We start from the raw sequence: 11,489 nt of genomic DNA, 5'->3' as shown, positions 1-11,489 counted from the left end.
AGGGATGCTGGTCTGGAATCCATCCTGTGCTGAGTGTGACCTGTCCAAGAGGGGCTGAAGGCCACTGGCTCTCTGGACCCCAGAGGTAAGGGCCACCTAGCTGTTTCCTTGCCCATGGAAGAGCCGATGGCAGGGCTGGGGCTGGACGGCCCTCCTCTCCCCTCTAGCTGCAGCCACCTCCTCCCATGCGTCCTCCTGGGTGATACAAGCTACAATGCAGCTCAGAGCTGCCTTTAGACCCCAGGCCCTGGCCCCGAAAGCGCTGGAGCTGCAGGTTTTTAGAGAGGGCCTGTGGTCCCCCAGCACCAGGATGGCCACACAGGCTCCCTGCCTGCTTGTCCCTCGTGGCCACCCAAGGTCAAGCGTGAAGACCCAAATGCCTGCCCCAGGCCCCGCGCCCTGCAGCCACATGGCTGCGCTCTGCAGACGTGGCACCACACACCCAGTCTGGGCCTCTGAGGCCCCCCCTGCTGGCCTGCAGCCACGCCCGTACTTCATCTGGTGTGTCTGCATGTTCTCAAGGAGAGTTATTCCAGGGTCCAGTCAGCCAGATCCCAGAAACTAAGCCCTAGCCTCCCTCTCCCCCAAATAAGACTAGAGCTCTTAGCAGGCTACCGGTGGCTCACTCTTTAATGGATGCCCTGAAACATGGAGCTCACACTTCAATGGGAAGAGGGAACCCAGTGGGTGAAGTGGAGGCCATGCCCCATGGCTGACAGCAAGTCACTCTCACTGCAAACACAGGCTATGCAGAAACCCAGCACACACTGGTCGCACTAACTCCGCCCTGCTAGCTCCCAAGCCCTGCGCCGGCCCCACTCCACACTCCTAGAGGGCTCTGAGGAGGGGTGGAAGTGGAGAAACAGGGGCTGCGGGCACAGCCTTCCGCATGGGATACCTGAAGGCTCAGCCCTGGTGCCCCGGTACAGAGGTGTACCTGGCTCAGGTGTGCAGCACGTGCTCCTCCATGTACAGACGCCTATATGCCACCTGATCCAATGCCCCAGACCCCTCTGGACCACACACAACCCACCCTGAGGCACCCTGCAAGCAAGCACAGTTAGGCAACTCCAAAGCCCCAGCCCCAGTGCGCAGACCCTGGACAGCACCCAGCTTCCAGGCACAGAAACCAACTCCCGAGGCTCATGCCGGGCAGAGTGGGGTGCAAGGCCCGGAGGCTGCCAGGGCTGGCCAGAGACGCCGCCCCATCCTCTCAGACAACCCTGTGTGGAGCTACGACTGGGGCCCAGCGCCCCGTGGGGCTTAACACCCACTTGGTGGGCTCCTCTGGCCACTTCTCTCCTCTGGGGCTACAGGATGCTCAGGGAGAAAACAACCCACAAGATGGGGCCCCTGAGCATGGGCGGGGCCAGGCAGGGCGCCACCAAGGGGGACTCTCCCAGGTGGGAAGCAGGATCCCGCCCAGCAGGCACAGCAGACAGATGGGACGGGAAGACCCCAGACAGAGGCCCCAGGCCCCAGCCCCCAGCCCCCAGCCTCCCCACCAGCCAGTGCCAGCCAAGGCTTCGGGCTACTTGGAGACCGTGGGCCACCAGTCTGGCACAGATGCAGCTAAGGCCACCTGAGCGCCCTTGGAGGCTCTGATGTGCAGAGGACCCTTGATCTTCTCTGAGCGCAGCAGGGCCAGCCCCACGTTGCCCTGGCCAGCCCTGTATTTGCCCACAGTCTGTCCTGACTCAGTTAGCACCTCTGCACCGGGGCTGATACCACTGGTGGGAAGGGGGTCCAAGAGCCGAACAGGGAAGAGGCGCTTGCGGATGATGCCCATGTGGTGGGTGCGGGCCGTCAGCTCCTGGCCGATATAGCAGCCTTTGGTGAAACTCACGCCGTTCATGAAGGCCAGGTTGGACTCCAGAGGCAGAGCCACCCCTGGAGGCAAGTCTCGGACCCCCTCAGGAACGCCTGCAGAGATTGGAGGGGGAAACCAGCGAGAATTGAGGGCGTCCAGCCCCACCCGTGCAATCCAGCCCAGTGTGCCCACCCAGCCCATACCTTGCAGGTACCGGTGCTGGTGATAATCCCACAGGTCCCCGAGCCGGCCCCCGGGAACCAGGGCTGGGCCTTCATTCTGGGTGAGGAGCCGCCACCCCATGCTTGGTGTTCGCGGGTCGCGGATGAGGATGGCATCAGTCCCTGCCCTCTCCTGCAGTGGTGCAGCCCCGAAGGCCTCAGGGGAACGGGGTAACACCGCCCACACTCGCAGATCCGGGTGCTGCTCCACCGTGACCTTCCGTCGGATCCTGTACAGCGCCAGGTGCTTCTGCAGCGCGCCCTGCACGGAGCTGTCACACTCCAGAAGGAAGCCAGACATCTCCTCCAAGTGCTCCCGGAGCCTGCAGGGAGAGAGGCAGGGCACATGCTGCCGGCTCACCAAGCGCCTGGGTCAGAAAGGGCTGCCCGACGGAGCACGCCTTACCCAGGCAGATGACAGCACCATGGCGACCAATGCAAAGAGCCCTGCCCTCAGCCACAAGAGGCTGCACCTTCAGGGCAAGCGCCCGGTCCCCGCAAAGGAGCCACGCTCACAGCTAGACACGCACACCGTGGAGACCAGCACAGAGCGCAGCACCCACAGCCATGCGGAGCTGCATGCTGACAATGCGCATCAGGGCCAGCAGGGTACACCCAGACTGGCGCCCGGAGAGCCCTGCCGCACTCACGCGTAGCTGCGCCACCAGAGCTCAGGTCTAAGCATCCAGAAGGGAGCTCAAGGGGCCAGCTCAGACAGACCCCGCCTCCCCAGGGACTACAATGGCCTGCCCAAGGGCACCGTCCAGAGAGCCTAGGGCAGAAGCAACAGTTCACTGGATGGGGGAGCAGGGCCAGGCAGGGCCTAGCAGGGGAACAGTGTGCACAGCCAGAGAACCAGACCTGTCTGTTCTAGCCCCAGGAAGCCATCGGGGAGCTGGAAGGTCCTAAGGTGGGCAGGAGGGAGGACCCGGGAGCCCAGGAGGCAGGTCGGGGAGGTGCAGCATGCCTGAGGCCTACTCTGCCTGAGCCTACCACCTGCCTCCCCAAGCCAAGTCTCAGATCCCAAATGGGCCCCAAGGCAGCCCTCCTCAGAGGATTTCAGCAGGCACCACCCCACGAATAACCCGACCAGATGGATGGCAGGGCCACTTACAAAGGGACACAGAGGAGAGGCCCAGGCAGCGTGGGGCATGTCAGGTGGGGCACCAAGTGGAGACACCTGGGCTGAGCAGCCTCCGTGGCCGGGGCTGACTGCAGGTGTGGACTGCACAGGGCTCCACAGCCCAGTGAGAGCTGAGACGGAGGTGGCAAGACCCCCAGAGAACCTGCCAGAAAGAAGCCCAAGAGCAGGTGGCCCAGCCCCTTCCGCCAGGAGAGGGCTCAGTCCTTGCCAGTCACCCAAGCTTCAGGTGCCACGCAGGGGCCTGCCACCTTCATCTCTGCAGTCTCACTCCACCCTGTGGTCACACCCATGTGCCAGCAGCCACAGGGAATGCTCATGCTCGTCACCTGGAAGCAGCAGCCATACACATCTCCCTGAGGACCCTGCCTCAGGGAGGGTGAACAGCGCCAGCTGCCACAGCCAGTGGAGCCAGCCCACCCTCCAGGACAGCAACGGTACCGGCGAGGCAGGGGAACACATGTCATTTACACACGTGAGGCTGAGATGCCGGGAAGAACAGTAAGGACAGCACAGGGGGCAGCCGCAGGTGCGCTGCGAAAAGGTCACCATGCCACCAGGGAAACAGACGCAGTGGCGGCCCTGACCGTTGGCCAGCACGAGGAGAAACCAGGTCACTGGCACGCTGCTGGTGGGGAGGCAGAATGGGCGCCCCTCTGGAAGACAGGGTGCAGGGCCTCACAACACCAAACAAGCAACTCCCCTGAGGCCTGGCCCCTCACTCCTGGGCCTGGATCACTGAGGAACGGAGACGGCGGCTCACAAAAAACCTGCAGCGAAAGCCCACAGAGGGAGAATCAAGGTGTCACCACACCACGGGGGACCTCTCAGCAAGAACACGGAGCAGGAGATGGACAGATGTGGGCGGATGTGAGGGCGCTATGATGAGGGAACGGAGGGCAAAGCCTAAGGCCGGTGCATACATCTATACACTCCTGAGATGACACAATTCTACAGCTGGAGAACAAGTTTCCGGGTGTCGGGGGTGCCCATGCAGAGGCAGGAGTGGGAAGCCATGTGGGCCTGATCATGGCCACAGGTATCCACACGGGATAAAATCGCAGCGTTATACCTGTGGGTGCACACAGGCACACAGCAAGACAAGCAAATCCAGACACCCCACACGTGCCCTGCATGTGCAATCAGGGAACCGGGGACAGGTCTGTGCCAGCTCCTCCAACAGGTGTTTTTTTCTTTTTTTTGCAACTTCCTGTGAAATCTATAATTATTTCTAAATAAGATGTGGGAAAAAAACAAGAAGCTTCCCCTGCAGTGTCCGAGAGCTACAAGAGAGAAGGCAGCGGGCAGTACTCTCATTCCAGCTGCCTGACATCAGCGAGTTCTTAACCACGTGCATGCATGTTTGTATTTTTAAAATCCACAGTGCGGTCAGCAGATGAAGACGGACTAAAACACAGGTGAGCAGGGGACCTGGACAGAGGGACAAATGTGAGGTCAGGGCACATGGTGCTGGGCCCTAGACAGGCAGGGAGGAGCTGAGCAGCACCAGGCCGAGTAGCAGGACAGAATAAGGGGATTGGAGTGTGGCTGAGGGACCGCAAGTCCAGGGTCTAGTGAGCCGAGACACACAGGCACAGGGGAGGCTGCAGAGCCCTGCAGGGCAAGGGCAGGAGCTAAGGATGAGCAGGCAAGGTGGTGTCAGGGTGCCCCATGGGTTCATTGGTCCAGAGTGGGGCCCTAAGAAGACCAAGCTTTGGGCCCCTGCGCTCTGAGGTAGGGCCAGCTCAGCTGCCTGCCTTGGCAGGGACCCCCACCCATGCTGACACCCCCTGCCACCCACATCTGCTAGGCACTCCCTGGCCTCACACAGAGTGGATGTCCTCACAGGACTCAGGTTCTGGGGTTGAGGGCACTTTCCAGCCCTCTGTGCCAGTGAATGTCTACCAGGCAGCTTCTCAGGACCACCTGAGCTGGGATGTGACCCCGGGCCCACCCCAGCCCCTGCCACACCTGAAGACCACCAGGAGACCCGCCACACAAGAGCCCCGGCGTGGGAGCTTTCTCAGCCTCATCATTCTCTGTGGTGGGGGCTGTCCAGACGCTGAGCAGCACCCCTGGACTGCAGCCCACCCCATCACAAGGGGCGCTGGGGACAGGGCTGTCAGAGAAAACACAGGGTACAGGGTACAGGTTAAATTGGAATTTCACATCAACAACAAATGGTTTTTTAGTGTATCCCAAAGACCACATAGGACACACCTACAGATCATCCGCTGCTCATCTCAGACAGACCTGGGTATCCCGCGCTTTTGTGTGCTGAGCCTGAAAGCCCCTCTAGGAGAGAGGACACAGGAGGAGGAGGGAGGTCCGCAGTGGCTCTGGCCCGGCCATCAGATCCAAGGGTTTCCAGTCATGTTCAGGAAGACGCTGCTCTGGGGCCTGGCTGGCCTCCTTCCCCCTCTCCTCCCTCCTCCCTCCCCAGGCCACTGGAGGCCTGACAAGTCTCTCCTGCCCCTCAGTGCTGGCCACACACAGGCCACAGCCCTGACACTCCTAGGGCTGCTGAGCCCCAGACTGAGTCCACGTTCTTGCCCCGGCCAGCCCACAGCAAGGCCACCGGACCACAACCCTACCCGCAACAGGGGCCCACAGCCTCTTTCTGCCTCCTACACGAAGACAGATCAAAACCACCTGAAAGAAAGGGACCCCAAGGAGGCTGGGCACGGTGGCTCATGTCTGCAATCCCAACACTTTGCAAAATTGAGGCAGGAGAATCGCTTGAGCCCAGGAGTTCAAGACCAGCCCGAGCAACATAGTGAGACCTCAACTACCTGTACTCCTGGGAGGCTGGGTGGGAGGATCGCTTGAGCCCAGGAGTTTGAGGGTACAGTGAGCCACACTGGGCCACTGCATTCCAGCCTGGGCAATGGAGTGAGACCCTGTGTCTTAAAACAAAACAAAAAACTTAGACTTGGCCGGGCGCGGTGGCTCAAGCCTGTAATCCCAGCACTTTGGGAGGCCAAGGCGAGTGGATCACGAGGTCAAGAGATTGAGACCATCCCGGTGAACAAGGTGAAACCCCGTCTCTACTAAAAATACAAAAAAATTAGCTGGGCATAGTGGCGCGTGCCTGTAATCCCAGCTACTCAGGAGGCTGAGGCAGGAGAACTGCCTGAACCCAGGAGGCGGAGGTAGCGGTGAGCCGAGATTGCGCCATTGCACTCCAGCCTGGGTTACAAGAGCGAAACTCCGTCTCAAAAACAAACAAACAAACAAAACAAAAAAAACTTAGACCCATACAAAGCTGCTGTGGTTGTTACAGCAGCTCTGTCCATTAACTGCCAAAACCTGGAAGCAACCAACATGTCCTGTAGAAGAGTGACAAGTAAACTGTGGCCCATGCAGACAACAGAGAACTAACCAGTACATCAAGCCATGAAAAAGCACGAGAAATCTAAACACGCACCAGTAAGTGCAGGATGCCAACGTGAAGAGGCTGCAGAGGCTCGAGTCAACGACAGGACATTCCGGAATGCATGAAACTCTGGAACCACTGAAAACGGCCATGGCCAGGAGTTAGGGAGACGGACGGACGGGCAGGGCACAGAGGATCAAGGCAGTGGCACTACTCTGTGTGATGCGACAGTGCATTTGCCCAACTCATGAACGCACCACGCCAGGAGCGAGCCCTCACGGACACGTGCACTGCAGGTGACGGGAACATGTCAACAGAGGTTCATCAACTGTGGCCAAAGGGCACTCTGCTGGGGGATCTGATGATCGGGGAACCTGTGGGGTAACATGGAAAATCTCTGTACATTCCGCTCTTTTGCTGAGAACCTAAAACTGCTCTAAAAAGCAAGTCCTATTAAAAGACAACAACCACAGGCCAGGCACGGTGGCTCACACCTGTCATCTCAGCACTTTGGGAGGCCGAGGCAGGCGGATCACGAGGTCAGGAGATCAAGACCATCCTGGCCAACATGGTGAAACCCCACCTCTACTAAAAATACAAAAATTAGCTGGGCACCATGGCACATGCCTGTAGTCCCAGCTACTCAGTTGGCTAAGGCAGGAGAATCACATGAACACAGAAGGTGGAGGTTGCAGTGAGCCAAGATCATGCCACTGCACTCCAGCCTGGTGACAAAGCAAGACTCCATCTCAAAAAAAAAAAATTAAAAATAAGTAAATAAAAGACAACAACCAAAAAAACTGTCGCCTCATCTGAAACAAGGCGTTACATCCAGGAAACAAGAACAGGGTGCTTTGAGGAAGGAATGGCTCAGGATGATACATTAGTTAGTATCAGAATTGAAATAAAAATGCTACAGTTCAAAAATACCCACGGAGGAATGCTGGGCAGGGAATGACCAGAGAAGCAGGAACACACAGAGGCCCCTGACCCGCAGACTGCCCTCTCCCCAGAGGAGACCAGAGAGGGCAAACCACAGAGAGGAGATCAACAGCCAACAGCACCCCAGTGAGAAAAAGAGTGTAACCTCATGAACTGAACTAAACATGCCCACCAAGCGCTGCCCTAAGCCCACCCACACCACAGAGCAGAGCTGGGAGGGGTGGCAGCTGGATCCTGTCGGCCAACACCCCTGGGGAGCCAGTTGAGGAGGTCACCTTGTCGTGTCCGTCTTCTGATAGCGGAGGAGAAGCGGAGCCATGAACTCCAACAGAATTGAAGCTGGAGGGTTTCAAATATTATTACATGGATGCCAAATGCCACGGAGGGTGGTCCCGCCCCACCCAACCCCTCGGAGTGGAGCTCCCTGGCCGGGGGAAACCAGAGTCCGATGATGTCGCTCTTCAGTGCTGAGCTGGGGAAGAACAGAGCCGACCTAGTGCCCTCAGCACTCAGAACAGTGAGGGACCCAGCAGACACCCAGCACAAGCAAGGAAAACTAACCCCTCCTGCAGACCTCGAGGACAGAGACCCCACAAGGAGAAAAAATAGCCACAGAAGAGCCACCCAGCATAAGCTTGATAAGGAGAGCTGGGGCTCAGTAGGTCTGCAGACAAGCTCCAGACCAAGCTGGAAAGGATGAAGAGGAAAAATCCCTGAGACGCAGGAAGGACAGACAGCTGACCCTTGAACGATGCAAGGGCCAGGGGCACTGGCCCCCATACAGTTGGAAACCCACCGTTAAGCTTCGACCTCCCCCGCAGAAGCTTAACTACTAACAGCTTTCTGCTGACTGGACACCTTATGTATAACATAAGCAGTCAAGTGGCACATACTTTGTATGTTTCATGCTATTATATACTGTATTCTTGCAATACAGTAAGCTACAAATCCCAGGAAGAAAATCCTAAGGAAGAGGAAATGCAGTTCCTCCTCACTGAGTGGAAATGGATCATCATCAAGTTCTTCATCCTCATGGCCTTCACACTGAGTAGCTGAGGAAGAGGAGGGCGAGGCTGGTCTTGCTGTCTCAGGGTGGCACAGGTGAAGGAAAATCCAGGTATAAGTGACCCGTGCATTTCGAACCCATGCTGTTCAAGGGTCACCTGCACTTTATACCGTAGAGCACTTTTTTAACTTTTTTGAGACAGAGTTTTGCACTCACTGCCCAGGCTGGAGTGGGATCTCGGCTCATCACACCTCCACCTCCTGGGTTCAAGAGATTGTCCTGCCTCGCCCTCCCAAGTAGCTGGGATTATAGGCATGAGCCACCACACCTGGCTAATTTTTGTATTTTTAGTAGAGACAGGGTTTCTCCATGTTGGTCAGGCTGGTCTCGATCTCCCGACCTCAGGTGATCTGCCCGCATCGGTCTCCCAAAGTGCTGGGAATACAGGCATAAGCCACTGCACCGGGCAGAACACGTACTAAAAATAGGAACTCAACGGAACTCGGACTGGAAGGGAAAAGGACAAAAGAGGAATGCAGAAGTAAGGAAGGGAATTTGGGGACCAAAACAACGTCATCACAAGGCTAACGTCAACAACGACGTACTGACACAGGAGGCCAAAGAGAATCAGAGACTGCAGTTCTTAAGACGAAGAAATTAAGCAGCTGGATGGAATGTAATGAATATACGAGACAAACAACGATGACTACATCTCTGAACGGGGGGCATGGAGATTTAAGCCTGTTGAGCTGCGGTGGGCACACTTTCTATAAAGGGCCAGAGAACAACTTAGGCTTGAGGCCCATACTCGCGCCACAACTCTGCCACTCTAGACAAAAGCAGCCCCAGGCTGGGCGTGGTGGCTCACGCCTGTAATCCCAGCACTTTGGGAGGCCAAGCTGCATGGATCACCAGAGGTGAGGAGTCTGAAACCAGCCTGGCCAATATGGTGAAACCCTGTCTCTACTAAAAATACAAAAATTAGCTGGGTGTGGTGGCAGGCACCCGTAGTCCCAGCTACTCAGGAGGCTGAGGCGGGACAATCTCTTGAAACTTGGAGGCGGAGGTTGCAGAGAGCCAAGATCCATTGCAGTCCAGCCTGGGCAACAAGAGTGAAACTACATCTCAAAAAAAGAAAAAACAGCCCCAGACGACACGGAATCCAACGGGTCAGGGTCCCAGAGAATTTTATTATAAATATAGGCAATGGGCTGGGTCTGACCTGAGGATGCTATTTCACAGACCCTGGCTCTAGATTTAAAGAGTCCAGTAAGTGCCCAGCAAAGTGATATGGAAAAATCCCAAACTAAGACACATTTCGAGACATCAGGGTTAAAGAAAAGCTTCTAAAGAAAAAACACAGTTCATGTACAAAGGACTGGAAATAAGAACGGCACTGGACCTCTCAGAAAAGCTGGCAGCAAGAAAACAACGTTGTCATGTGAACATTCTCAGTGACAATTTCCAAGCTAAGATTTTTAGAGTCAGCCAGGATATCAGGTAAAGCCACTGGCAGAGAGAGAGTGAGTCCAAAAATTCACCCCAAGTAGCTCAGGAAGTCATTAAAAAGGTGTCCATCCTCTGAAACCAAAACACAGGAGTAAGCTGAAGAGAACAAGGATCAGGGTCCGCCATGGGAAGAGAGCAGCAGGCAGGCGGTGAGATCCAGGCCCACAGCACCCAGCGGAGGTGTTGGGGATCCAGGTCTCCGGAAGCTGGGCAAGGGAACCCAAGGCCATAAGCAGTCAAGGCCCCGACCCAGCATGAACATCACTGACAGTCGTGATGTTGTCAGCACAGATGACCAAGCCAAATGCGAATGTGCCAGCAATAGGGAGATCTGGGAGGGGACACAGAGAAACACAAGGAACACAGAACTCGGAGTGTCAGCACAAGCTGTCACTCAGAAACACAGCTCTGCTACCAGGCAGGGCCCCTGAGCCCCGTGTCCCTACGGAGGGAGAAGGTTCACCACGTGGCCCACTTGGGAGGTGCCCACCTAGAGACGCCTCTGTTCTGATATGGTGGGCACCCAGGCCTCCTCTGGGTGAGTCACTGACCCATCCCTGGGTGTCAAGCCGAGCCTCTGGGTGCTGGGCCCTGGGTGAGCTTCCCTTGGGTGTCCATCCCTAGTGGAATCTTCTGGGTGGCTGCCCCTGGGTGCCAGTCTCTGGCCCATTCGCCCCTGAGCTTCCACCCCACCTCCCACGCCCTCTGCAGGCCCCGGGAGCCCGCCCTGACGCTGGGTGCCGGTCCCTGGCCACTCCCCTGGGTGCCCGCCTCCTGGGCGCCCTCCCCGCCCGCGCTCACCCGTACAGAATGACATCATAGAGCGTCCGGCCCTGCACGTTCAGGAAATGAGCGTAGCCCGCACGCGGAGGGGGCGGGGCATCCCCGGCGGCGGGACCCGGAAGCGGCAGTTCATTGGTCAGCAACCCTAGCAGGAAGGGCGCCGCGTCAGGGCCGCGCACGCGCAGCAGCGCGCGCTCGTCCAGCCGGAAGCAGGTCCAGGCCGCTCCGGCCGTGGGGTCGCCGCTGCGACTGCAGGAGCCCTGGGTCAGGCGGCGCCTCAGCGCCAGGTGCAGCCGCCAGCTCCCGGCCGGGCCTCCGCGCCCCGGAGCCGCGCTTCGAAGCAGCGCCGCGGCCGCCATCTTGGACAGGAGTGTGGCGGCCGGAGGGGCCCAAGGAAGCCGGAGGGGCGAGTGCTACAGCGTCCCCTGGCGGTGGCCGCCAGAGGGAGGCGGGAAGGGGCGGGGCATCGCGGGGCGGGGCAGACAGAGCGTGCGTGCGTGGAGAGCCGGGCCGCCCGGGCTGGAAGGGGCGAGCGGGACGAGCGTACCTGCGGGTTGGGTGGGGCATCTGTGAGGGACGGAGCATCGTACGCGGGGTGCGTTTCGGGGGCGGGGACTCGGCCTGTCAGTCAGCGCGCAGGCTCCACCCCCCGCAGGTAGTGTGGTTTCTGCCCACCGCTTAACCACCTTCCGGTGCACCAA

General features: G+C 58.3%; 1 protein-coding gene across 3 annotated transcripts; it reads right to left on the bottom strand.

Annotated features, from left to right (window-relative positions):
• Positions 1 to 614: 614 nt before the first annotated feature.
• Positions 615 to 11,162, bottom strand: IBA57 (iron-sulfur cluster assembly factor IBA57). Of its 3 annotated transcripts, XM_035281455.3 has the most exons (6): positions 10,807 to 10,892; positions 6,806 to 6,922; positions 6,600 to 6,686; positions 5,144 to 5,291; positions 2,014 to 2,354; positions 615 to 1,923 (listed from the first exon to the last, which is right to left on the bottom strand). In XM_035281455.3, the coding sequence occupies exons 2-6, from the start codon at positions 6,855 to 6,857 to the stop codon at positions 1,532 to 1,534; spliced, it is 1,020 nt and encodes a 339-aa protein (XP_035137346.1). In that variant the 5' UTR covers positions 6,858 to 6,922; positions 10,807 to 10,892; the 3' UTR covers positions 615 to 1,531. The 3 variants fall into 3 exon arrangements, with proteins under 3 accessions (XP_035137346.1, XP_078213269.1, XP_002760882.2); XM_078357143.1 differs by lacking the exon at positions 5,144 to 5,291 and having other exon boundaries at positions 2,025 to 2,354; XM_002760836.4 differs by lacking the exons at positions 5,144 to 5,291; positions 6,600 to 6,686; positions 6,806 to 6,922 and having other exon boundaries at positions 10,807 to 11,162.
• Positions 11,163 to 11,489: the final 327 nt, after the last annotated feature.

The sequence above is a fragment of the Callithrix jacchus genome, chromosome 19 (genome assembly GCF_049354715.1).
Source record: "Callithrix jacchus isolate 240 chromosome 19, calJac240_pri, whole genome shotgun sequence".
NCBI lineage: Eukaryota > Metazoa > Chordata > Mammalia > Primates > Cebidae > Callithrix > Callithrix jacchus.
This window is presented reverse-complemented; position numbering and strand designations above follow the sequence as displayed.

Coding starts and splice junctions, on each gene's coding strand:
- IBA57 (XM_002760836.4), bottom strand. CDS start 11,147: ATGGCGGCCGCGGCGCTGCTTCGAAGCGCGGCTCCGGGGCGCGGAGGC. Junction 2,355..10,806: donor TATGATGTCATTCTGTACGG/GTGAGCGCGGGC, acceptor CTCTCCCTGCAG/GCTCCGGGAGCACTTGGAGG. Junction 1,924..2,013: donor CCAGCACCGGTACCTGCAAG/GTATGGGCTGGG, acceptor CAATCTCTGCAG/GCGTTCCTGAGGGGGTCCGA.